Source organism: Chiloscyllium plagiosum, unplaced genomic scaffold, assembly GCF_037043375.1.
Source record: "Chiloscyllium plagiosum isolate Xiang-an unplaced genomic scaffold, Cpla_swu_hap1 HiC_scaffold_20, whole genome shotgun sequence".
Taxonomy (NCBI): Eukaryota; Metazoa; Chordata; class Chondrichthyes; order Orectolobiformes; family Hemiscylliidae; genus Chiloscyllium; species Chiloscyllium plagiosum.
In genome coordinates this window covers 48,825,571-48,845,753 of record NW_028270158.1, presented here as the reverse complement: position 1 = coordinate 48,845,753, position 20,183 = coordinate 48,825,571, and the positions used below count along the sequence as shown (strand labels likewise).

General features: G+C 41.4%; 1 protein-coding gene across 1 annotated transcript in view; it reads left to right on the top strand.

The window, feature by feature from the left end:
* syngr3a (synaptogyrin 3a) overlaps positions 1-19,961 on the top strand; it is an 86,843-nt gene extending 66,882 nt beyond the window's left edge. Inside the window, exons 3-4 of the mRNA XM_043711328.2 lie at positions 6,305-6,450; positions 13,011-19,961. Of these exons, the coding sequence (XP_043567263.1) occupies positions 6,305-6,450; positions 13,011-13,202 (338 nt within the window). The 3' untranslated portion in view covers positions 13,203-19,961. The remainder of the gene's footprint in view (positions 1-6,304; positions 6,451-13,010) is intronic.
* The last annotated feature ends 222 nt before the right edge of the window (positions 19,962-20,183 follow it).

Sequence of the window (20,183 nt, the reverse complement as noted above, 5' to 3'; positions counted from 1 at the left end):
CTGCAGGTAATCTCAGGAAATGTTACATGTTCACATTGAGACCAAAAGGTGTCTGAGCCACAGTGAGGTCGATAGAGTTAGGCACTACTGTGTGCTCAGCTGCTCCTGACATTTCCTGGCTGTGACGTCTCCCACTCAACCCACATAGACTGCCGCTCTACTCTAAGCTCCAACTGATACTGAGACCAGTGGCAAAATGTTCAACAGCAAGGGGAGCTTCAGACAGCAGGATTCTACAGGACTGGAAACCAAATAAACAAGAATATTTCCTCACCGCAGGCAGACCATAACAGTACTTTGATAGAAGATTACATCACTGCAATTGTTTCTTCATAATCCCCCACGGTTTCTTAGAGCCCCTGTTGTTCCAATACCCTGGATTGCAACATTTCCAGATTACTCTCTCTTCATGTACCATGCCATGAAAGGGTGTTTTTCCACAGTTATTCTTGACAATGTTCTGTCATGGTTTGATACGGTGGACCTGGATCTCTTACCATTGATGTGCATAGTAAGGATTCACAAGTTGATATCTGACCTTTTTGGCTACATTATTAACACCCCTTTCTTGGCCATCAAGTCAGAGAGTGAACTTTGAATCCTGAACTTCTGCCTGAGAGGCAGGGACATTACCAACTGTGCCACAAAGCTTCCACCTTACTGTAATGAGTCAATATTAATCTCCTCGAAATGCTAGTTTATGAATGTCTGCTGCATCCCTTCCTGGTCTTGCGGCCTTCAGGAAGCAGAGGAGATTTACCAGGCTGTTGCCTGGCTGGAGAGTTTCTATGATGAAGCGGAATTGGAGAGACGGGTTGTTTTCCTTAGAGCGGAGAAAACTGAGGGGTGGGGCTATGATTGAGATGTGGGGCATAGACAGGGTGGAAAAAGAAACATTTCCCCTTGATGGAGAGATTGATGACCAGGGGATGAGATTTAGGGTAAGAGGAAGAAGGTATAGAGGGGATGTGAGGAAAAGCATTTTCACCCAGGGAGTGATGGGAATCTGGAACTCACTGCCTGTAAGGGTGGTAGAGGCAGAAATGACATTTAAATGTGCCCTTGCAATGCCAGGGTATACGTGGTTATGGGCCAAGTGCTGGAAAATTGGACTAAAATAGAGGGCTGTTTTTGACCAGTGCAGACTTAAAGGGGAGGATTTGAATGTGTGTCTTACTGAAATATTCATCTGGGCTTCTAGATTGTTCTTCAATGATCAGAACCGTCACAGTGCTGAACCTCTTTATATGTGGTGAATGTAACTGGAACAAATGGAGTAAGATGTTTCATTTGCCCATAACCAGTCAAAATAGTTATGATAACTCATTCACTATTTAAAAATTCATTCATAATTTTGAACTTTGCTGGAAAGGCTGTATGTATTGCCCACCAGTACTTGTCCTTGAGATGCCGGTGCCTGTTTCTCAATTCGTCTCAGTCCATGTGGTATGGGTACACCCACAATACCCTTTGCAAGGGAGTTCCGGGATTTTGGCTCAATGACAGTGAAGGGACAGTGATATATTTCCAAGTCAAGATGGTGAATGTCTTGCAGGGGACCTTGCCAGTGGTGGTGCTCCCATGTATCTGCTGCCCTTGGCCTTCGAGGTGCTGAAAGTCATGTGATTGGAAGGTGCCTCCTAAGGAGCTGTGTTGAGTTACTTGCTGTGTATCTTGGTAGGCACTGCAGCCAGTGTTTAACGGTGATGGAGAGAGTGAATGCTGAAGATCTTCAATGGAGTGCTGATCAAGTTGGTGCTTTCTCCTGGATATTGTTGAGCTTCTAGAGTGTTAATGCACCCAGTAGAGAATATTCAGTCCTGACTAATGCCTGCTCAATGATGGACAGACTTTGAAGTTGAATGTGATTTCCTCACAGTAGATTTGCTTTTGTTCTTATATTTACATGATTTATCCAGTTATGTTACCAGGATGTTGATAATGGGAAGATACAGCAATGGTGGTGCCATTGAAGATCAAGAGGAGATGGTTAGATTCTCTCTTGTTCGAGTTGGTCATTGCCTGGCACTTGTATGGTGCACATTTACTTGTCACTTATCAGCCTCAGTCTGGATCTTGCCTTTCTGCATGCAAGCAAGGACTGCTCTAGAAGTAGCCTCGAATAGTGCTGAACATTGGTGCAACCAATGGCAAATATCCCCACTTCTGACCTGAGGATGAAAGGAAGCTGATAGGTGGAGTAGCTGAAGATGGTTTGGCTGGAGAAAGACTGCATGGGGTTCTTGTGTTGCAGTGCTAATGTCAGGTCAGAAGATTTAGGCTCAAGTTGCACCTGCTCTAGAGGTGTGCAATAACTAACATCCCTGAACAGAGTGATTCGAGAATTTCTGGAGGAAGCCTGCAGAAAGCTGTAGTACTGAGGAACTTGGGAATCCTTGTTCATGAATCACAAATAGCTAATATTCAAGTTCAGTTGGTAATGGACAATGCAAATGGAGTATTGACCTTTTATTTTAAAAGGAACTGGAGTATTAAAAACATTGTCAAGCCTTGCCTAAACTATAAAAGGCACTCGGCAGAACACACCTAGAATACTCTGAACAGTTTGGAAGTGGGGGGGATATACTGGCATTGGAGGCAGTCTAGAGAAGAACGATTCAAGATATGGAAGGATTTTCTCAAGAGGAGATGTTAAGGCATTTGGACCTGGACTCACTGGGGTTTATAAGAGTGAGAGGTCACCTTATTGAAATATTTAAGATTCTTAAGTATAGATGTGAAAAAATAGATTCTCCTTGTGGTAAAGTCTATGACCAGAGGGCATAATTTCAAAGTAAGGGGTGGCTCATCTAAGGCAGAGTCACAGAATCATTGAGATGTACAGCACGGAAACAGACCCTTCAGTCCAACTCGTCCATGCAGACCGGATATCCCAACCCAAACTGGTCCCACCTGCCAGCACCTGGTCCATATCGCTCCAACTCCTTCCTATTCATATATCCATCCAGATGCCTTTTAAATGTTGGAATTGTATCAGCCTCCACCACTTCCTCTCGCAGATTATTCCAAACACGTACCACCCTCTGCGTGAAAAAGGTCTTAGGTCTCTTTCCCTTCTCACCCTAAACCTATGCCCTCTAGTTCTGGACTCCCCCACCCCAGGGAAAAGACTTTGTCTATTTACCAGATGAAGAGGAATTTCTTTTTTCAGAATGTAGTGAATCTGTCCTCTTCCCTACGGAGCAGGGATGAGGCTGGATCATAAACATATGCAAGGCTGACCTGTTACCATAAGAATTCATCTTTTGTGGAATCAAAATTGAGGACTCCCAGGGTCGTTGCCTCTGGTCAGTTCCATCACCTCTGGCAGGTCTGTCTTGCAAGTGGAACTGGAAATATTCAGTTAAAAATCTCACAGCACAGAGTTATAGTCCAACAGGTTTATTTGGAAGTACTAGCTTTCAGAGCTCTGCTCCTTCAGGTAACTAGTGGGGGCAGGATCATAAGACACAGAATTGAAAACAAAACATCACAGTGTCAAGCAATTGAAATGATATATTGAACAAACTGAGATTGCTGTTAAGTCATTCATCTTTCAGAATGGGTTGCAGGTTTCAGTTCATTAATATGTAAATCCCAGAACTGCTGCTCCACAGTTAGCTGATGAAGGAGCAGTGCTCTGAAAGCTAGTACTTCTAAATAAACCTGGTGTTGTGCGATTTTGTTTTTAACTTTGTCCACCCAGATCAACATGGGCACCTCGCATCAACAATACATCCAAGAATGGTAATGGAGGTGTCGGGAACATTGTAAGGTAGGATTTGGTGAGTGTAGCTCTGTCAGGTAGTTGCTCGATTCATCTGAACAGGTCTCCTGATTTTGACACCATTTCCCAGATGTTAATGAAGAGGATTTTGCAGTGTTGATTGGACAATTATTGTGGATCTGGAGTCACATGTAGACCAGATCAGCTAAGGATGGCAGATTTCTTTCTTTGAGGACATTGGCATACCATCTGGTTTTATTCTACGATTATTATGTTAATCTTGCCCCAAAATAACTGCCTCAGCCAAGTTTTGAATTCCTTGCTTCTCTTAAGCTGTGATCCTGTTTCATGGTGTGTGTGTGGATGAGGGACGTTCTTCAGCGAGTCCTACCGGGTCTGGCCTACATGTGACTCCCGACCCATGGTAATTACCCAGTCAACCCTGCAAAATCCTAGTGTTAATGGTAGTTGTCTTTTCCCTAGCATGGAGGATTTCAGGACTCTGACATTTTTAAGGGGAGAGATTTAAAGAAGACATTTATTTGCACAGATGGTGATTCGCATGTGGAATGAAATTCCTGGGGAAGTGGTGGATTTGGCCACAATTACAATATTTAAAAAAAACATTTGGTGAAGTACGTGAATAGGAAATGATTTAGAGATGCCAGTGTTGGACTGGGGTGTACAAAGTTAAACATCGCACAACACCAGGTTATAGTCCAACAGGTTTAATTGGAAGCACTAGCTTTCGGAGCGCTGCTCCTTCATTCGGTGGTTTGGAGAGATCTGGGTCAGGAGCAGGCAGTTGGGACACATTTGGTTTGGAATTATGTTTGTCGTGTTTGTTTCTGTGCTGTATGACTCTATGTATGTGGAGTAGAAATCTTGCTTCCTAAGAGCTGATAAAAAACGTTTGTTCCATACATAGCCACATTTCAATCTATGCAATATAAAACTCTCACTTCTATGACAATAACCATTCTGTTAGTGTAGGCAGTTAAGATCCAATCATGCCACCGTTTAACATGAGCTTGTTGTTTTTATTTTGAGCATAACTGTTGTTAAAATAATTCACTGTTTATTCTAAAACATGTATCTGTGAGTAGGCTTATAATTACAGTTTGTCTTTGTCCTTGTTCTAACAACATACTTGTACTGTATTTAGTCAGTCAGGTTCGACACAAGAACGCCTCATGAATGTATCACTGCTATAAATATTGGCAAGTAATTCCTGGATTTTAAGCGTGCAGTGGTGATCCCTAATGGGGAAAAGATTTGCTTTTCACATTTTGACAAATGCTTAAGATGATCGCAGTTTGTCAATTTTTAGGAACTTTAGAAATCCCCATCACACAGGCCAGCCTTCCATCCACTGACTCCAGAAAGCAATCACCATAATCATAGACCAATGTAGGACATTGGACAAACAGGCAGAACACTAGCTACCAGGATACATAAACATCAACTAGCCACAAAACGACGTGACCCACTCTCACTAGTATCCTTACGTACGGATGAGGAAGGACACCACTTCGACTGGGAAAACACATCCATCCTAGGACAAGCCAAAAAGAGACACGCACGCCAATTCCTAGAAGCATGGCATTCCAACTGGAACTCTATCAACAAACACATTGACTTGGATCCCATTTACCACCCACTGAGAAAAAGAACAGGAAATGACATTGCCATAGGAATTGACATCACCACAGGAAATGACATCACCAATCCTAGGAAACTCAAGCATATAAATTGAAAGTGGGCTACACCACCAGTGCTTCATTTGGAGGCTCACTGAAGACGTTACTTAGTATGGTGGCGAAATGTCTGAAAACGAACCTTCCAGTGAGCAAACTTACATCCAGAACCTCAACCTGAGCTACAAATCTTCTCAAAACTCACCAATAGAACCACTACCGATCCTAATTCTGAGACAAAAAGAACCAGATTGAGGAGAGTTCGGGAGTGTGGTTTTGGATATCAGAGAAAGGTACTTGCTCATTAAGAAAAATATTTGACAGATTATGAATGGAATAAGCAGAAACTGAGCATTGGACAAATTAATGAATAGCTTGCTGAGAGAGTCTGGTATGAAAAGGAATGCAGCAGCTTTTATTTATTCTTTCGTGGGAGGAGGGCATTGTTGCCAAGGGCAACATTTGATTGCCTTTAAACTGAGTTTGCCCATTTCTGAGGGCAGTTTGGAGATGACCACACTGCTGTGGTTCGGTAGTCATGTTTAAACCAGACCAGTCAGGTGATTGACAATACCACTGCATCACTGTCTCCCCTTGCTCTACTGATTAATACATAAGGGATAGATTATGATATGTTTTATCTTGAATCAGGACTGGAGTCCGCAAGCTTCTCTCACAGAGATGGAAATGACAGCACTGAGCTGCAGTGACACTGACATGTATGCCCTGTGACTGCACATCAGTCAATAACACTTCTGTGGCGGCACTTGGCAAGGCAGGCCCAACACCCATCAAACTGTGCCAACAGCAAAAGCCAAAAGTGCTCATGCAAATTATTCAGTTCCTCATTAACCTTTCTCTTCTTTAAATTCTATTTCAGGACTGTGGACGTTCTTGTGGTTTGTAGGCTTCTGTTTTTTGGAAAACCAATGGCAGATCACTTCTTTGGAAGACCTTCCCCTTAACCAAGGTGCTGACGCTGCCCGAGCTGCCATCGCCTTCTCCTTCTTTTCCATTTTGTCCTGGGTAAGTCCTGCCAAGTATTCCCGGTCCCGTGTATTCTGAGTCCACTCACCATCTGAAGGTAAAACTGTGCTCCTGCCTATCCTGTCAAAACGTGGCAGGGAATCCACATGCTCGTTCCTTATTGTACTCTGGCTTTTATGCCCCTTAAGTTCTGCAGTCGTCTCTCAAAATTTGTTAAACGTTGGTTTTGAAGTGCTCACAGGAAAAGCGACTGAGAGTTGGATAGTACGACACTCTGTATGGTAAAGAACATGGAACAATACAGCACAGAACAGGCCCTTTGGCCCTTGATGTTGCGCTGACCTGTGAACTATTCTCAGCTCGTCCCCCTACACTGTCCCAAAATCATCCATGTGCTTATCTAAGGATTGCTTAAATCTCCCGAATGTAGCTGAGTTGACTACATTAGTAGGTAGGGCATTCCACACCCTTACCACTCTTTGTGTAAAGAACCTACCTCTGACATCTGTCTTAAATCTATCACCCCTCGATTTGTAGTTATGTCCCCTTGTACAAGCTGACGTCATCATCCTAGGAAAAAGACTTTTACTGTCTACCCTATCTAATCCTCTGATCATCTTGTATGTCTCTATCAAATCCCCCCTTAGCCTTCTTCTTTCCAATGAGAACAGACGCAAGTCCCTCAGCTTTTCCTCATAAGACATTCCCTCCAGACCAGGCAACATCCTGGTAAATCTCCTCTGCACTTTTTCCAATGCTTCCACATCCTTCCCGCAATATGGCAACCAGGACTATACACAATATTCCAAGTGTGGCCGCTCTAGCATTTTGTATAGTTGCAGCATGATATTGCGGCTCCGGAACTCAGTCCCTCTACAAATGAAACCTAACACACCATATGTCGCCTTAACAGCGCTATCAAGAAGAACTGGGAGCAGGAGTTGGCAATTCAACCCCTTCAGCCTGCTCTGACATTCTATATGATCATGGCCAATCCCATCTCGGCCTCAACCCCACTGTACCACCTTTGACACGTTGCTAATTAAATATCTGCCTGCCTCTGTCATTCACTCCATGGCCCAGCACCCAATGCATTTTGGGATAGTGAATTACCCTTTGAGAAAAGTAATTTCTCTTCATCTCAATTTTAAGTCTGTTACCCCTTATCCTAAAACTATCATTAGTATAACGTGGGAAAATATAAGGTTTTGCATTTTGGCAGGAAGAATAGAGGAGTTGAACATTATTTAAATGAAGAAAGAGTACACAAAGCTGTAACCTTGAGGGATTTTGGGGTCCTTCTGCATGATTCATTAAAAATTAGCCTCCAGCTGGTAGGATAAGCAAATGGAATGTTGGCCTTTATTTCAAAGGGAATGGAGCCTAAAAATAGGGAAGTCTTGCTAAAGCTGAGCAAGTCACTAATCAGGCCTCAGCTGGGAAACTATAAACCGTTTTGGTCCCCTTATCTCAGGAAAGATTTATTGCCATTTGTACACAATCCACAGAAGGTTCAGTTGATTGATCCTGGGTTATGGAGGTCTTTTCTTTTGAATGATTGAGTATTTGTGCCTGAATTGGTTTTGAAGAATGAGCGCCAACCTCATTAAAACATTTGTGATTCTTCGAGAACGTAAAGGGGTAGATGCAGAGAGGTTGTTTGACCTTGTGTGAGAATCTAGGACCAGAGGATAGAATCTCAGAGCAAGGGGGTCACCAAGTTAGGACAGGGGTGAGGAGGAACTTCTTCTCCCAGAGGGTAATGAATCTGGGCATTCTTTCCTCCAGACAGCTGTCAAGACTGGTTCATTAGTATATCCAAGGCTGAGTTGGACGGATTTTTAATTGGGAAGGAATCAAGGATTGTAGGGAAAAAGCAGGCAAGTGAAATTGAAGATTACCAGATCAGCTATGATCTCATTGAGTGATGGTGCGGAATGAATGGGCTGAATGGCCTACTTCTCATCCCACATTTTACAGTTTAGGGTGTAGGTTTGCTCGCTGAGCTGTAGGTTTGATATCCAAACATTTCATTACCTAGCTAGGTAACATCATCAGTGGCAACCTCCAAGTGAAGTGAAGCTGTTGTCTCCTGCTTTCTATTTATATCTTTCTCCTGGATGGGGTTCCTGGGGTTTGTGGTCTTGTTGTACAAAAAAAAAAGAATCAAATAAGATTCAGCCCTTAAACAGCTGGCTTATTTCATGTCATTTTTCTTCAACGCAGAGTCATTTTACAGAATCTGCAATTTATGCGCATTTTGAGAAGTTAAAAAAAAGTTGGAACTTAAGATCAAAATAGAGTCACAACAAATGCATGAGCGTGCGTAATATCTATATGTTTCTGTTATTTGGAATTGATACCTATTATTGCATTACATTTCATTTTCAGGGTTACCTGACTCTCTTTGCCTTCGACAAATTTAAAAATGTAGGATTTGTGGAAGATGTTGAAAGGCTTGTACCACCATCTGCACAAGTGTAGACCCATCTTTACAAAACTGATGACTCTCTGTCCCTTACAGCAGATCATTTTAATGGCATTAACACATGAGATAATAATCTTTAAAATATTAATAACAACTTACTTCATTCAGTGCTCTAATGAGACCAGGTAATGAGCTGCTCAGTGCCTGATATCCTGCCTAACCCAGACGCTTAATTTTAATTGTCTCGAAAGCTTGTTTTTTAACACATTCTACAATTGGGCTGACCTCATTTCTTGTGAGCTGAAACACCAACTTAGCCACATCAGACTTCCTCTAAATGATTTTGGAATTTACCTGTGAGAAGGAAAAGAAAACAAGGGGCTTGTCTTTATTTTCATAGTTCTGTGTTAATAACTCCCACAATATTGGAAGAATTGGGAGCATGGTGGCTCAGTGGTTAGCACTACTGCCTCACAGTGCTGGGGACCTGGGTTTGGTTCCAGTCTCGGGCGACTGTCTGTGTGGAGTTTGTACATTCTCCCCATGTCTGCACGGGTTTCCTCCCACAATCCAAAGATGTGCAGGCTTTTCCCACCCTGGGAAGTTGCCCATGGTGTCACAAGGATGTGTGGGTTAGTTGCATTAGTCAGGGGAAAATGCAAAAGAGTAGGGGAATGGTCCTGGGTGGGATACTCTTTGGAGGGTCGGTGTGGACCCTTTGGGCCAAATGCCCTGTTTCCACACTGCAGGGATTCTATGAATGTCATTCACAATGGATGATTGTAATTAAATCACATGTAATAAAGATTCAAGTGCTATAAATTATCCATTTGGGATGAGCTTATTACCTTATGCTGGAATCGGAAATAATTGAATAATCATTTTTATTTTTAGCACTTTGCCAAAGCTCAACCTGTCCGCCTGATATGATTTGATTAGATTAGATTTCTTACAGTGTGGAAACAGGCCCTTCGGCCCAACGAGTCCACACCGACCCTCTGAAAAGCAATCCACCCAGACCCATTCCCCTACATTTACCCCTTCACCTAACACTACGGGTAATTTAGCATGGCCAATTCACTTAACCTGCACATCTTTGGACTGTGGGAGGAAACCGGAGCACTCGGAGGAAACCCACGCAGACACAGGGAGAATGTGCAAACTCCACACAGACAGTTGCCTGAGGTGGGAATTGAACCCGGGCCTCTGGCACTGTGAGACAGCAGTGCTAACCACTGTGCCACTATGCCCCCAATTTTGAAACAAGTTTGGCCAGGGGAATTCGGACAGGGTCTCTTTGTCAGGGACACAGAATTGTATGTTTTTAATCTAGTAATTTCTACATGTCATTTCCCCGATTGGTTTCAAATCTTCATCAGTTTCTTTTAAATAGTTTAAGCATGAAACTGGAATGGCTTAGTTTAGGTTTGGCAGCTTTTTATCAGAAACTGTTGTCCACAGGGTATGTTTGTCACTGGCTAAGCCAGCATTGCCCATCACTAGTTACATTGACAAAGTGATGCTGGCCAATCCTCTTGAACTCTTGCAGTCTGTACAGTGTTGGGCTGAAGTTCCAGATTATGACCCAGCAACAGTGAATGAATGGTCACATATTTCCCAATCAGAACCGCTGCAAGGGGTTGGTGCTGTTTTAATGCGGTTGCTGCCCTTGTGTTTCCAAGTGATAGAGGTCACAGGCTTGGGAGATGCCATCATATGTGCTCTGACAGTCAGCTCCAGCACATCTTGTTTATATTACACACTGCAGCCACAGTGTTACCAGCAGTGGAGGGGGTGAATGCATAATATCACCAATAGACTGCCAATCAAGAAATTGGTTATCCGAGTACTCACTCGGAAAGTGGACAATATCTCGTCACAGTTGAGAGTGTAGTGCTGGAAAAACACAGCAGGTCAGGCAGCATCCTAGGATCAGGAGAATCTATGTTCCGGGCATAAGCCCTTCATCAGGAATGGAACCTGATCAGGATTCCTGATGAAGGGCTTATGCCTGAAACATCGATTCTCCTGCTCCTCAGATGCTGCCTGACCTACTGTGCTTTTCCAGCACCACACTCTCAACTCTGATCTCCAGCACCTGCAGGCCTCACTTTCTCCAATTATCTCATCACACTCCTGAAGTGTGCCTCACACGTAGTGGACAGTTTTTGAGGAGTCAGGAGGTGAGTTACTTACCAGAGAGTTTTCAGCCTCTGAACAGCTCTTGTCATTATTTATATATATATATATATATATATATATGGCTGATCCAGTTCATTTTCTAGTCAATAATAAACCTTAGGATGTTGATTGTGGGAGATTTGGTGTTAAATATCAAGAGAAGGTGTTCAAACTGTCACTCGTTGAAGATGGTCATCGTTTGGTACTTGTATGATAAAAACATTTATTTACCATTTATCAACCCAGGCCTGAATGTTGTCTATATACAGTCAGAACTGGGTATGTTTACAGATGTTTTTGTTTGATGTTCAGCACCATTCATGACTCCTCAGATACTGAAGCATGTTCAGATGCAGCAAGACCGTCTCAAAGTTCAGGCACTGGTTGATAAGTGAAGCAATTCCTCCTCACCTCAGTCCTAACTGGACAAGGGCAGGGAAAGTGGATGGTAATCAGCAGGAGCATTCTTCATCCATGTTCAACCTGATGCTGTGAAACTTTATGATGTCCAGAGTCCGTGTTGTGAACTCCAGGAATCACTGTCTCCTCAATGCGCTCCCACTTTTGGAGGGTCTGTCCTTGAGCGTGACATACCCAAGGATTGTATTGGCCACATTGAGGATGACAGGCTGAAAGACACGATTTGGAGAGAACATCTTTGTCAGAGTGCTGCTCAACACCTTTCCCAACTCTGGCACAAGTTTGCAGGGTTTGATGAGGAGAATTCAGGGTCAACTGGACAGGGTGGCTTAGTTGTGGACACAAAATCATATGTATATTATTTTAATCTAGTAATTTCTCCATGTCCTTTCCCCCATTAGTATTGATCTGCCCTATGTTTTCCAGCTATGCTGTGGAGGTGCTGGTGTTGGACTGGGGTGGACAAAGTCAGAAATCACATGACGCCAACAGGTTTATTTGAAATCACAAGCTTTTGGAGTGCTGCTCCTTGGTCTGGTCACCTGACAAAGCTTGTGATTTTAAATAAACCTGTTAGACTATAACCAGGTGTCATGTGACTTCTAGATTTGATAGAATGACAAGCATCCCAATAAATGTCTTATTCTGATATTGTTTTCTCTGAAAAATAAGCAATATTTAAAAATGAGTTCCTGTGACAATTTCACTGCTGTACAATTGAATTGCTTTTCATATCAACATGATTTAAAAATTGTGATCATTTGAAAATTCAATTTTTGAGCTCATAAAGCATATTTATGTAAATTTGACATTTGAATGTGGTATTAATGGTTTGTCTTGGTCAGATAGAAGGTATGATAAGAGTTTCCACACATGAACAGAACTAAAATCCCCTTGTGTTTTGCGTTATTCAATCCATCTCCTCATTGATTTATTTTCAGTGCACCAATGACCTAACCTTCAACTTAGTGTCTGTAAAAAGAAATTACAATGATCTGATTGACTTTTCCTTTAAGACATTGATACTTAACATCTTATCCAATTATCTTGAGTTCCATGTCATGCACCCCTAGATTGTGCAATCAATGTCTTCAATCAAAGTTGGCCAAGCACTGACACAATAATAAATCAATGAAATTGAAATGTAAATATAATAGTTAATAGTCAACAATTTCCAGTGTGTAGAAACCAAATTTCAGGACAGTTGATGAAAGTAAGTGGTCAACTCTTGCACTTTAGCTTAAAAAGTCATGCAAACTTCATTAGGATTGTTGCATTGATGTCGTGTGATGGCTATACTTTGTTGCCTGTGATTGCAAATTAATTTTTCCAAACAATTGTTACTTGCAGATGAAAAGCACCAAAACAAAACCATGAAGGAATTAGCAAACACTATAATCTCCACATAATCAGTCCCTGTGGAATAACAATGTACTGCAACTTGATTTGACTAACAGGATCATCCCCTTCTTATTAACTACATGATGCTACAATGTTACACCTACTGAGTCCTAGTTATAGGGCACTAACAAGCATTTCTTAGTCTTTATTTTAATTAATCTCATTAAAGGCTGGCCTAACCCTGAAGGCATGGCAGAGGTACCGCCTGGGGGCTGACTCATCCCTCTTCTCCCAAGATCAGTTGGACACAGGCCATCCTCCGTACAGCACCGGAACTGAGAATGCGGACACCTTTCAGAGCCCACCCTTTGCTGAAAACCTGGATACTGTCTCCTCGGGATACCAGATGCCCCCATATTAAAGGCTGAAGGTCCTGCTTGAAGTTTAAAAGCACAGTGTCCCTTACATTGGCCTAGATAGTTTTCTAATCCAGCCTATCAAACATCTGATCTGATGTGATCTCATTGCCTCTGTGTCTCCTCCAAGCTCTTTGTTCAAGGTGTGTGACGAGAGCTCAACTTCTTTGGCCAGAAATTGTGGGCGATTTTCTCATAGATTAAATAAAATGTTTCAATAGTCTTGAAGGATTTTATTAAGGTGCATTGGAGATATAATACTTAAACTGAAAGCTATGTGGGCCAATGAAAAAGGGATGCTGGAGTACAGATATTTTATCTGTGGTGCAGTGTTGTTCACTGGTTGGTTAGCTGCAAGAGTGCTAAAGTGCTGTTAAAGATCATTAGGCTTTTCATGTGCTAAACTGGTGTAAGGTAACCTTTCTTTTAGCTAATAGTGCAGTGTACTCACTATATTAGTGGTATTGTCATTCCTGTGTTAACTGTAGTATGCAAGTTGGAAAGGCACCCTCTTCCAACATCAAAGCATCTATTTAGTGTTCTTAGAAACCTTCCTCAATTTATTTGACGTACCTGTGAGCTCATGATTAACTGTTCCACATCATGTACCAGATTATCTAGTTGTGTGTAACTGTATACAGCTTTAACTTGTTAATCTTCAGAGCTAAGTGGGGATGTGAATTTAATGTGTTCCTGCTTCCATTTAATTGCATTGGTGACAAACATATAAACACGAATAGAAGAACTTTGAAAAAGGTCAGCTGAGCGTTTCAGTCGATACCATTGGGAATATTTTCAAATACTCTTTTATACCCGTGAATGCAGATGTCTGATGATACGAATGAACATCATATTACTCAAAAGTGGTATTGGTTGTGACTTTAGTAAAGCTTAGTGCCCCTCGCTGTATAATCTAGGGTTTATTATGTGTCTTTTGTATAGTAATCTCATTCTTATTGTAGGTTACTTTATGGAATTGGGCATAAGCAAATTTAGAGTAACTTGTGGATAACCAGAGGGTTAAACTCACTGCATACCAAGGGACAGGGTCTTAAAGACCTCCTCGACTGCGCCCAAATTATTCAGAAGTCATGGCATCATGTGCTTGAACCCTTCTGACTAGGAACATCCGAATGTAATTATGTACAAGTCATCCTTTTGGGATGTGTGTGTATATACTGCCAGTCAGGTAAGTCTCGACTTACAAATTGAACTTGCGCCTTTTCACCAGCATGAAAGCTTTGTATAACAAAATAACGCCAGAACAACAACAATAACAACAACAACAAAGTGCAATTTTGATTTTGTGACGATCCCTGTGGTGAGGGAGCCATAAACCAAAATGTAGAAATTGACCAAATGACAGCCGACCCCAAACTGAAGAAATTCTCAAATAACGAACTGCGGATGCTGTAAATCAGAAAGAGGTCACTCGGTCCGAAACGTTAACTCTGGTTTTTCTCCACAGACGCTGTCAGACCTGCTGAGCTTTTCCAGCAATTCCTGCTGGAAATTAACAACAAGATTTCACTCGTTTGTAGCTTTTACATGTTCATGATTCAGAACTGACGCAAATTACACTTGAATTCATCGGCAAATTATACTTTAAATAAGAAGGTAAATTTTACTCCAGCTGATATGACAAGATATGTTTTAGCATAACCATAAGCAATTGCATCATCCCCACTCCCTGCAATAATGCAACACTATTTGCTTCTCAGTTACACAGCATTTTGTACCTCACATAGAAAAGGTTAGGGAAACTATACACCAGGTTTCACTTTAGAATGTCACAAGCATGATTATCAGCTGTAAGGCACATTTCTACAAACCACCTTTTTTTTTTAGAACATAGCATTCCTGATGGTGTAAATTTCCACAGTTCTTTTTCAATGGACCCAATCGCACCCTAATTCATAGCTTGTCCACTTGTCGGAAAGCACCCAGTTCCTTTGTCAACCTGAGCTGTACTCGGAGCTTTCCAGTCCTAGCCCTTTTTAGCCAGCTTGCAGAGTACCTGTCAGAATCCCTGCCTCCTTTACTGCCAAACAGCTACTTTGTTTTGTTGATAAACAATTTATTTTCCTTATTTTAGCAAAGCCAGACTTAGTAAACAGTCTTTGATCGTATAAATGTTTTGTAAAGGGTAATGAAAATCATGACTCGTGGTTAAAACTTGATTCTTTTTCCAGAAATATTATTAAGGACAGGGTTGCCTGCATTGGCTTCTGTGGTTGTTGATACATTCATCATAATGGCTCCTACCCATCAGAAACAGCAAGTCAATGCACCACCTGTAATACAAGACCTGAAGGCAAATAAAGTACAGGGAATTTCTTTTTAAAAAGCAATCTTAGGCAATATTCTAGGAGATTTCAACCTGACTTCAACTATATTCAAATGAATTTGTAGAGCCTTGCATTACACATACCAAATCCATAAATAGCATAAAAATTCTTTAAGACTTACCCTTTCATATTAGTCACTTGTTTGGATTAAGGGATAGGGAAGAGAGTTTTCTCTCCTTCCCAAAGATCAGATTTCCATACTCTTGGAAATAGAGTGAATAAAGTTATATGCGAAATGTTTGTCCAGTGCCTTCTACTGCCCTTTGCTTCCGTTTTCATCCTGGATAAGGTATTCCACATATTTATCAATTTCAACATGAATATATTTTAACTGTGTTTATACCTTATTGTAATTGTGCAATCAGGTTTCCTGACCCAATCTGAATCTATGCGCCTACGTGGCAAGTCCTAGAGACAAAATCTTTTACAAAAGCAATGTTGTGGATTGAGTTTGCAATAAATGATCAACCCATGGTTTCTAGTTGCTGCTTCCACTGTGCTAAACCTTCCATCTCTATCTTCCGCTCTCCTAATGTTGCCCATTTGAAAAGATGTAACACTTTAGCTGTAATCCCATTTACGTTTCAGTGGGAGCACAGTTCTGCCTGACTGAAGTAAGCAGGCATGGTGGCTCAGTGGTTAACACTGCTGCCTCACCGTGCCAGGGGCCCAGGTTCGATCCCAACCTCGGGTGACCGTATGTGTGGGTTTCCTACGGGTGCTCTGATTTCCTCCCACAGTCCAAAGATGTGCAGTCTAGGTGGATTGGCCATGCTAAATTGCCCACAGTGTTCAGGGATGTGTAGGTTAGGTGCATTAGTCAGGGGTAAATGGAGGGGAATGGGTCTGGGTGGGTTACTCTTCGGAGGGTCGGTGTGGACTTGTTGGGCTGAAGGGCCTGTTTCCACACTGTAGGGAATCTAAGAGCAGTTACTTGAAACTGCAATTCATTTTTTGAGTTCTGAGACAGGTGTCTCCAAAAATAGTATGATTATTGAAATAGAATGTTAGCGACTGTGAAGTGGGGGAAAGTTTGCAAAGAAACCAATATAGAACCTACTTCTCTCTGAGACTATTTTTAGACTGCAGCTGGAAAGTGCCAGTAACAATTTGGAAGGTTTTATTTTAAACAAAGCAGCATATTAACATCACAGTGAGATTTCAGATGAATAGTAGTTATTATCATGCCACAGTAGTTATCCTTTAATTTCATTATCTCGCACAAATATGTGTGGGATTTTACTTTTGGGTCTATTTTGTTCACACATGTGACAAGCAGCTGATTGGGTAGATATCGCTGTTTGTCGATGAGACTGTCAATTATGGTGTTTGTTGTCACAGTAATCCTACTATGAGCTTAATTCTGAAATCCCCTGGAATTTGATTTAAAGATACTACAGAGAGTGTAATGACAATTCGGGGACCTCAGAAGGAAAGCAGTCAATGACTTACCTCATCTGCATGAATTAAATATTGGGCATGATCTGACTCACAGATGTCTGAATCTTAAATCTGAGCACTTAATCACTTACAGAAAATGACGTCAAGGAGGCACTCAGCTATAGTTTTCAGTACGATTCTAAGTCACAGTTTTGTTTTAACTTACTTATCTAGACATTGAAACTAGCAACGACCAAAATAAGAGTCTCTCTTTAAACAGACTGTGGCAAACTTAGGCATCTCTCACCCTTTTCGGGGATGGGAGGGCAAAAGTGGTCCAAAGTGTGGAATTATGTCCCATATTTCAGTGACATCTGAAGCCCATCTGTACTTCCAATGCCACACTGGATGGGATTATAGTCAGACAGCCATGTCAACTAGAGTTCCTCACCATAAGCAGATAAGGGTCTTCATTCCATTTGAAGGACTGCTCTCAAAAATGGTCAGAATCTGAGCAGAGCAAGTTTCACAATCCCTTCTATGCCTTGACCAGGTTCCACAAAGGGAGTGCTGCAGACCATTGATGTCAAGACCATGTTTGTTTTTTTTTAATAATGAAGTTATGTTTGTGTGCGGAGCAGGATGAGCTGCAGTACTCTTGCCTATATGTCAGAGCTTAAAGGGCTCTTGTGATGCAGTGGTAGTGTCCCCTATCTCTGAGCCAGGTGTTCCGGATTCAGCTCCCACCTGCTCCAGAGGAATATTAGCTGAACAGGACAGAAATATCTATATGTGACAGTTCATCTTATCCCTTTTCCTCCTGTGTTCCATCAGTGCTTCTCAGGTTATCCCTGTGGCAACCCAACTGGGTTTTAGCTAAGAATTCTTTTCAAAAATCGTGGAAGAACAGGGATTATGATTAACTTGAATCAATTACTTTGAAATTAGGTATTTGAATGCATTCATCTGCACAATTTTCTTTCATCTCAAGTGGTTACAATGCCAGAAAAAGTGCAGTCACCACTGATTTAACTGGGACTGGACCTTACAATAGTCACTTTTTAAAAAAATCATAAAAGGGTGAGGACTTTACTGGCCAATCCAGCATTCATTGTCCATCCCTGGTTGTCTAGAGGGCATTTAAAAGTCAACCACATTGCTGTGGGTATAGAGTCACATATAGGCCCAGACCAGGTAAGGATGGCAGTTTCAAAGGGCATTAGTGAACCAGATGGGTTTTTCCAACAATCAACAATGGATTCATGGTCATCATTAGACTCTTTAATTCCAGATTTGTTTTTATTGAATTCAAGTTCCACCATGCCAGGATTTGAACACGGGTGCCTGGAACGTTACCTGGATTAACAATCCAGCAATAACACGACAAGGCCATTCTCGCTATTTTGCATGTAGGTTATTGCAAATGTCCCAGGAAATTATGATGCAGCAGTGGTACCGATGTAACTCACTTACACCATCATTTCCTAGTGCACTCCAGCAGCAACAACTGACACGCCATTTGGCATCCTGAAGTTGGTTTGCTTGAGAATGAACATGATTGGATCATGTTCGGGGAGATTCACTGAGTCACTGTTAAGTTGATTCACTGTGAAGGTGAATTGAGCTTCCCCCCTCCCCACCGTCCGCATATGCATTGAATTCAAATTTCTTGTTTTCAAATATCTGCCTGACAATCTAATTTCACTGTGTCCCTGTAACGTCTTCCATTGCTATTTTCAGTTCTGACATTTTGTGCACTTTCACCTTTCCCCTGCTGCAGTGTCAGTGACAGCTGTCTAAACTTTGAAACGCTCTCTAAAATCCTCCAGTTTGTCACTTTAGGATGACACCTCTCAAAATTGAGCTCCTGGATGCCTTGAGTCACTTCCATTTCTTTACTCTTACAGCCCAATGCTTTTTTCCCCTGTTCTACTCTGCAAAGCACCTCTGAACATTTAAGTGCTCTATAAGTGAAAGTTCTTGATAGCTACTTAAAGTTTCATCAGTTGGCCATTAAGTTTCTGTATGCAGTTTACCATAGTGCCAAAAAAAAGTGCACCAAGAATTGTCTTTGAGTGAACATTGACATGAAAGCATTTGTATAGTGAATTGATTCTTGTTGGTCAAATTCCACTGTCTGTTATCTCAAGGATAGAGTCTTGTCTTTGGCGAGATGGGTGAGCAAGTATTTATTAGTTAATTCCAAAACTTTTGTTTTTAAAACCCTTGATGACCTCTTGCTTGTAGAGTTGTGCTTTTATAGGTGCAGTGTGTTTTTGTATTGCATTTTCTGAACTTTCTGTTACTTGTGTAGCTGGCTGATGAAGGCCACAAATGACTAGTTGCCAAACTCATGCATTTGTCGATATTTTATATACGTGATTGCCTATGGACAGGTAAAACCTTTGTCATCTTTTGTTTTATGTCCCTGCACCGTAGCGATGATATACAAAATGGTCATATTGTCACAAACAACTTTGTGGTTTGACTTGTATTGGACCACTCTTGTATTTTCTTCTTAATTTTAATTGTTTCCTCAGAAATAAGGGTTTCCATTTCGAAATGATTAAGCTGAAGTCGCAATTTTGGTGTTGCACTACCCAATCAATTGAAAGTCCATTGAAACTCCACAATGAATATTCCGACTGGGAATTCAGTGTAAGAAAACATAACTTAGTCTTTTTGTTTAAGAAGAAATGTAACCAAATGGGTTGTTTCATTCATGAGAAAGAGGTAAATAATTAAAACCTGAAAGAGATTCCAATGAGGCAGACCAGTGCACTTTGTGGTAAATCCCTCTTCACTGAAGATCACAGTCATAAAGTATGGTACAGTAACAGTGATGTTTATACTGTGTTAAAATAATGTACAAAATGAGTGTATGGAAAAAAAGTATAAAAAATTTAAAAGTGAATCTATTGTATTTACATCTTTGTTTACTTGTTCTTAAAGAACAATGTTCTGTTATTGTGATGATCAGTAACCTTGTGCTGGTGTACAATAAATTCTCAGTAAAGATGTGTCAGTGCACATGAATTACGGATGTTGGCTTCCTTTTTTTAATTGTACCTCTTTCATGTTTTACCTCCGTAGTCTGGCTTGGAACACAGTTGGGATCATGTCCATTTCAGATTGTTATTCTAACTCAGAAATCCATGTGGTTCTAGTTTCCCGAAGGCCGTGCTGAGATCAATGACAGGACGGTTGGAATTGTGTGTAACTATCAGGCTCAAGGGCAATGGCCTGCTCTTCCTTAAA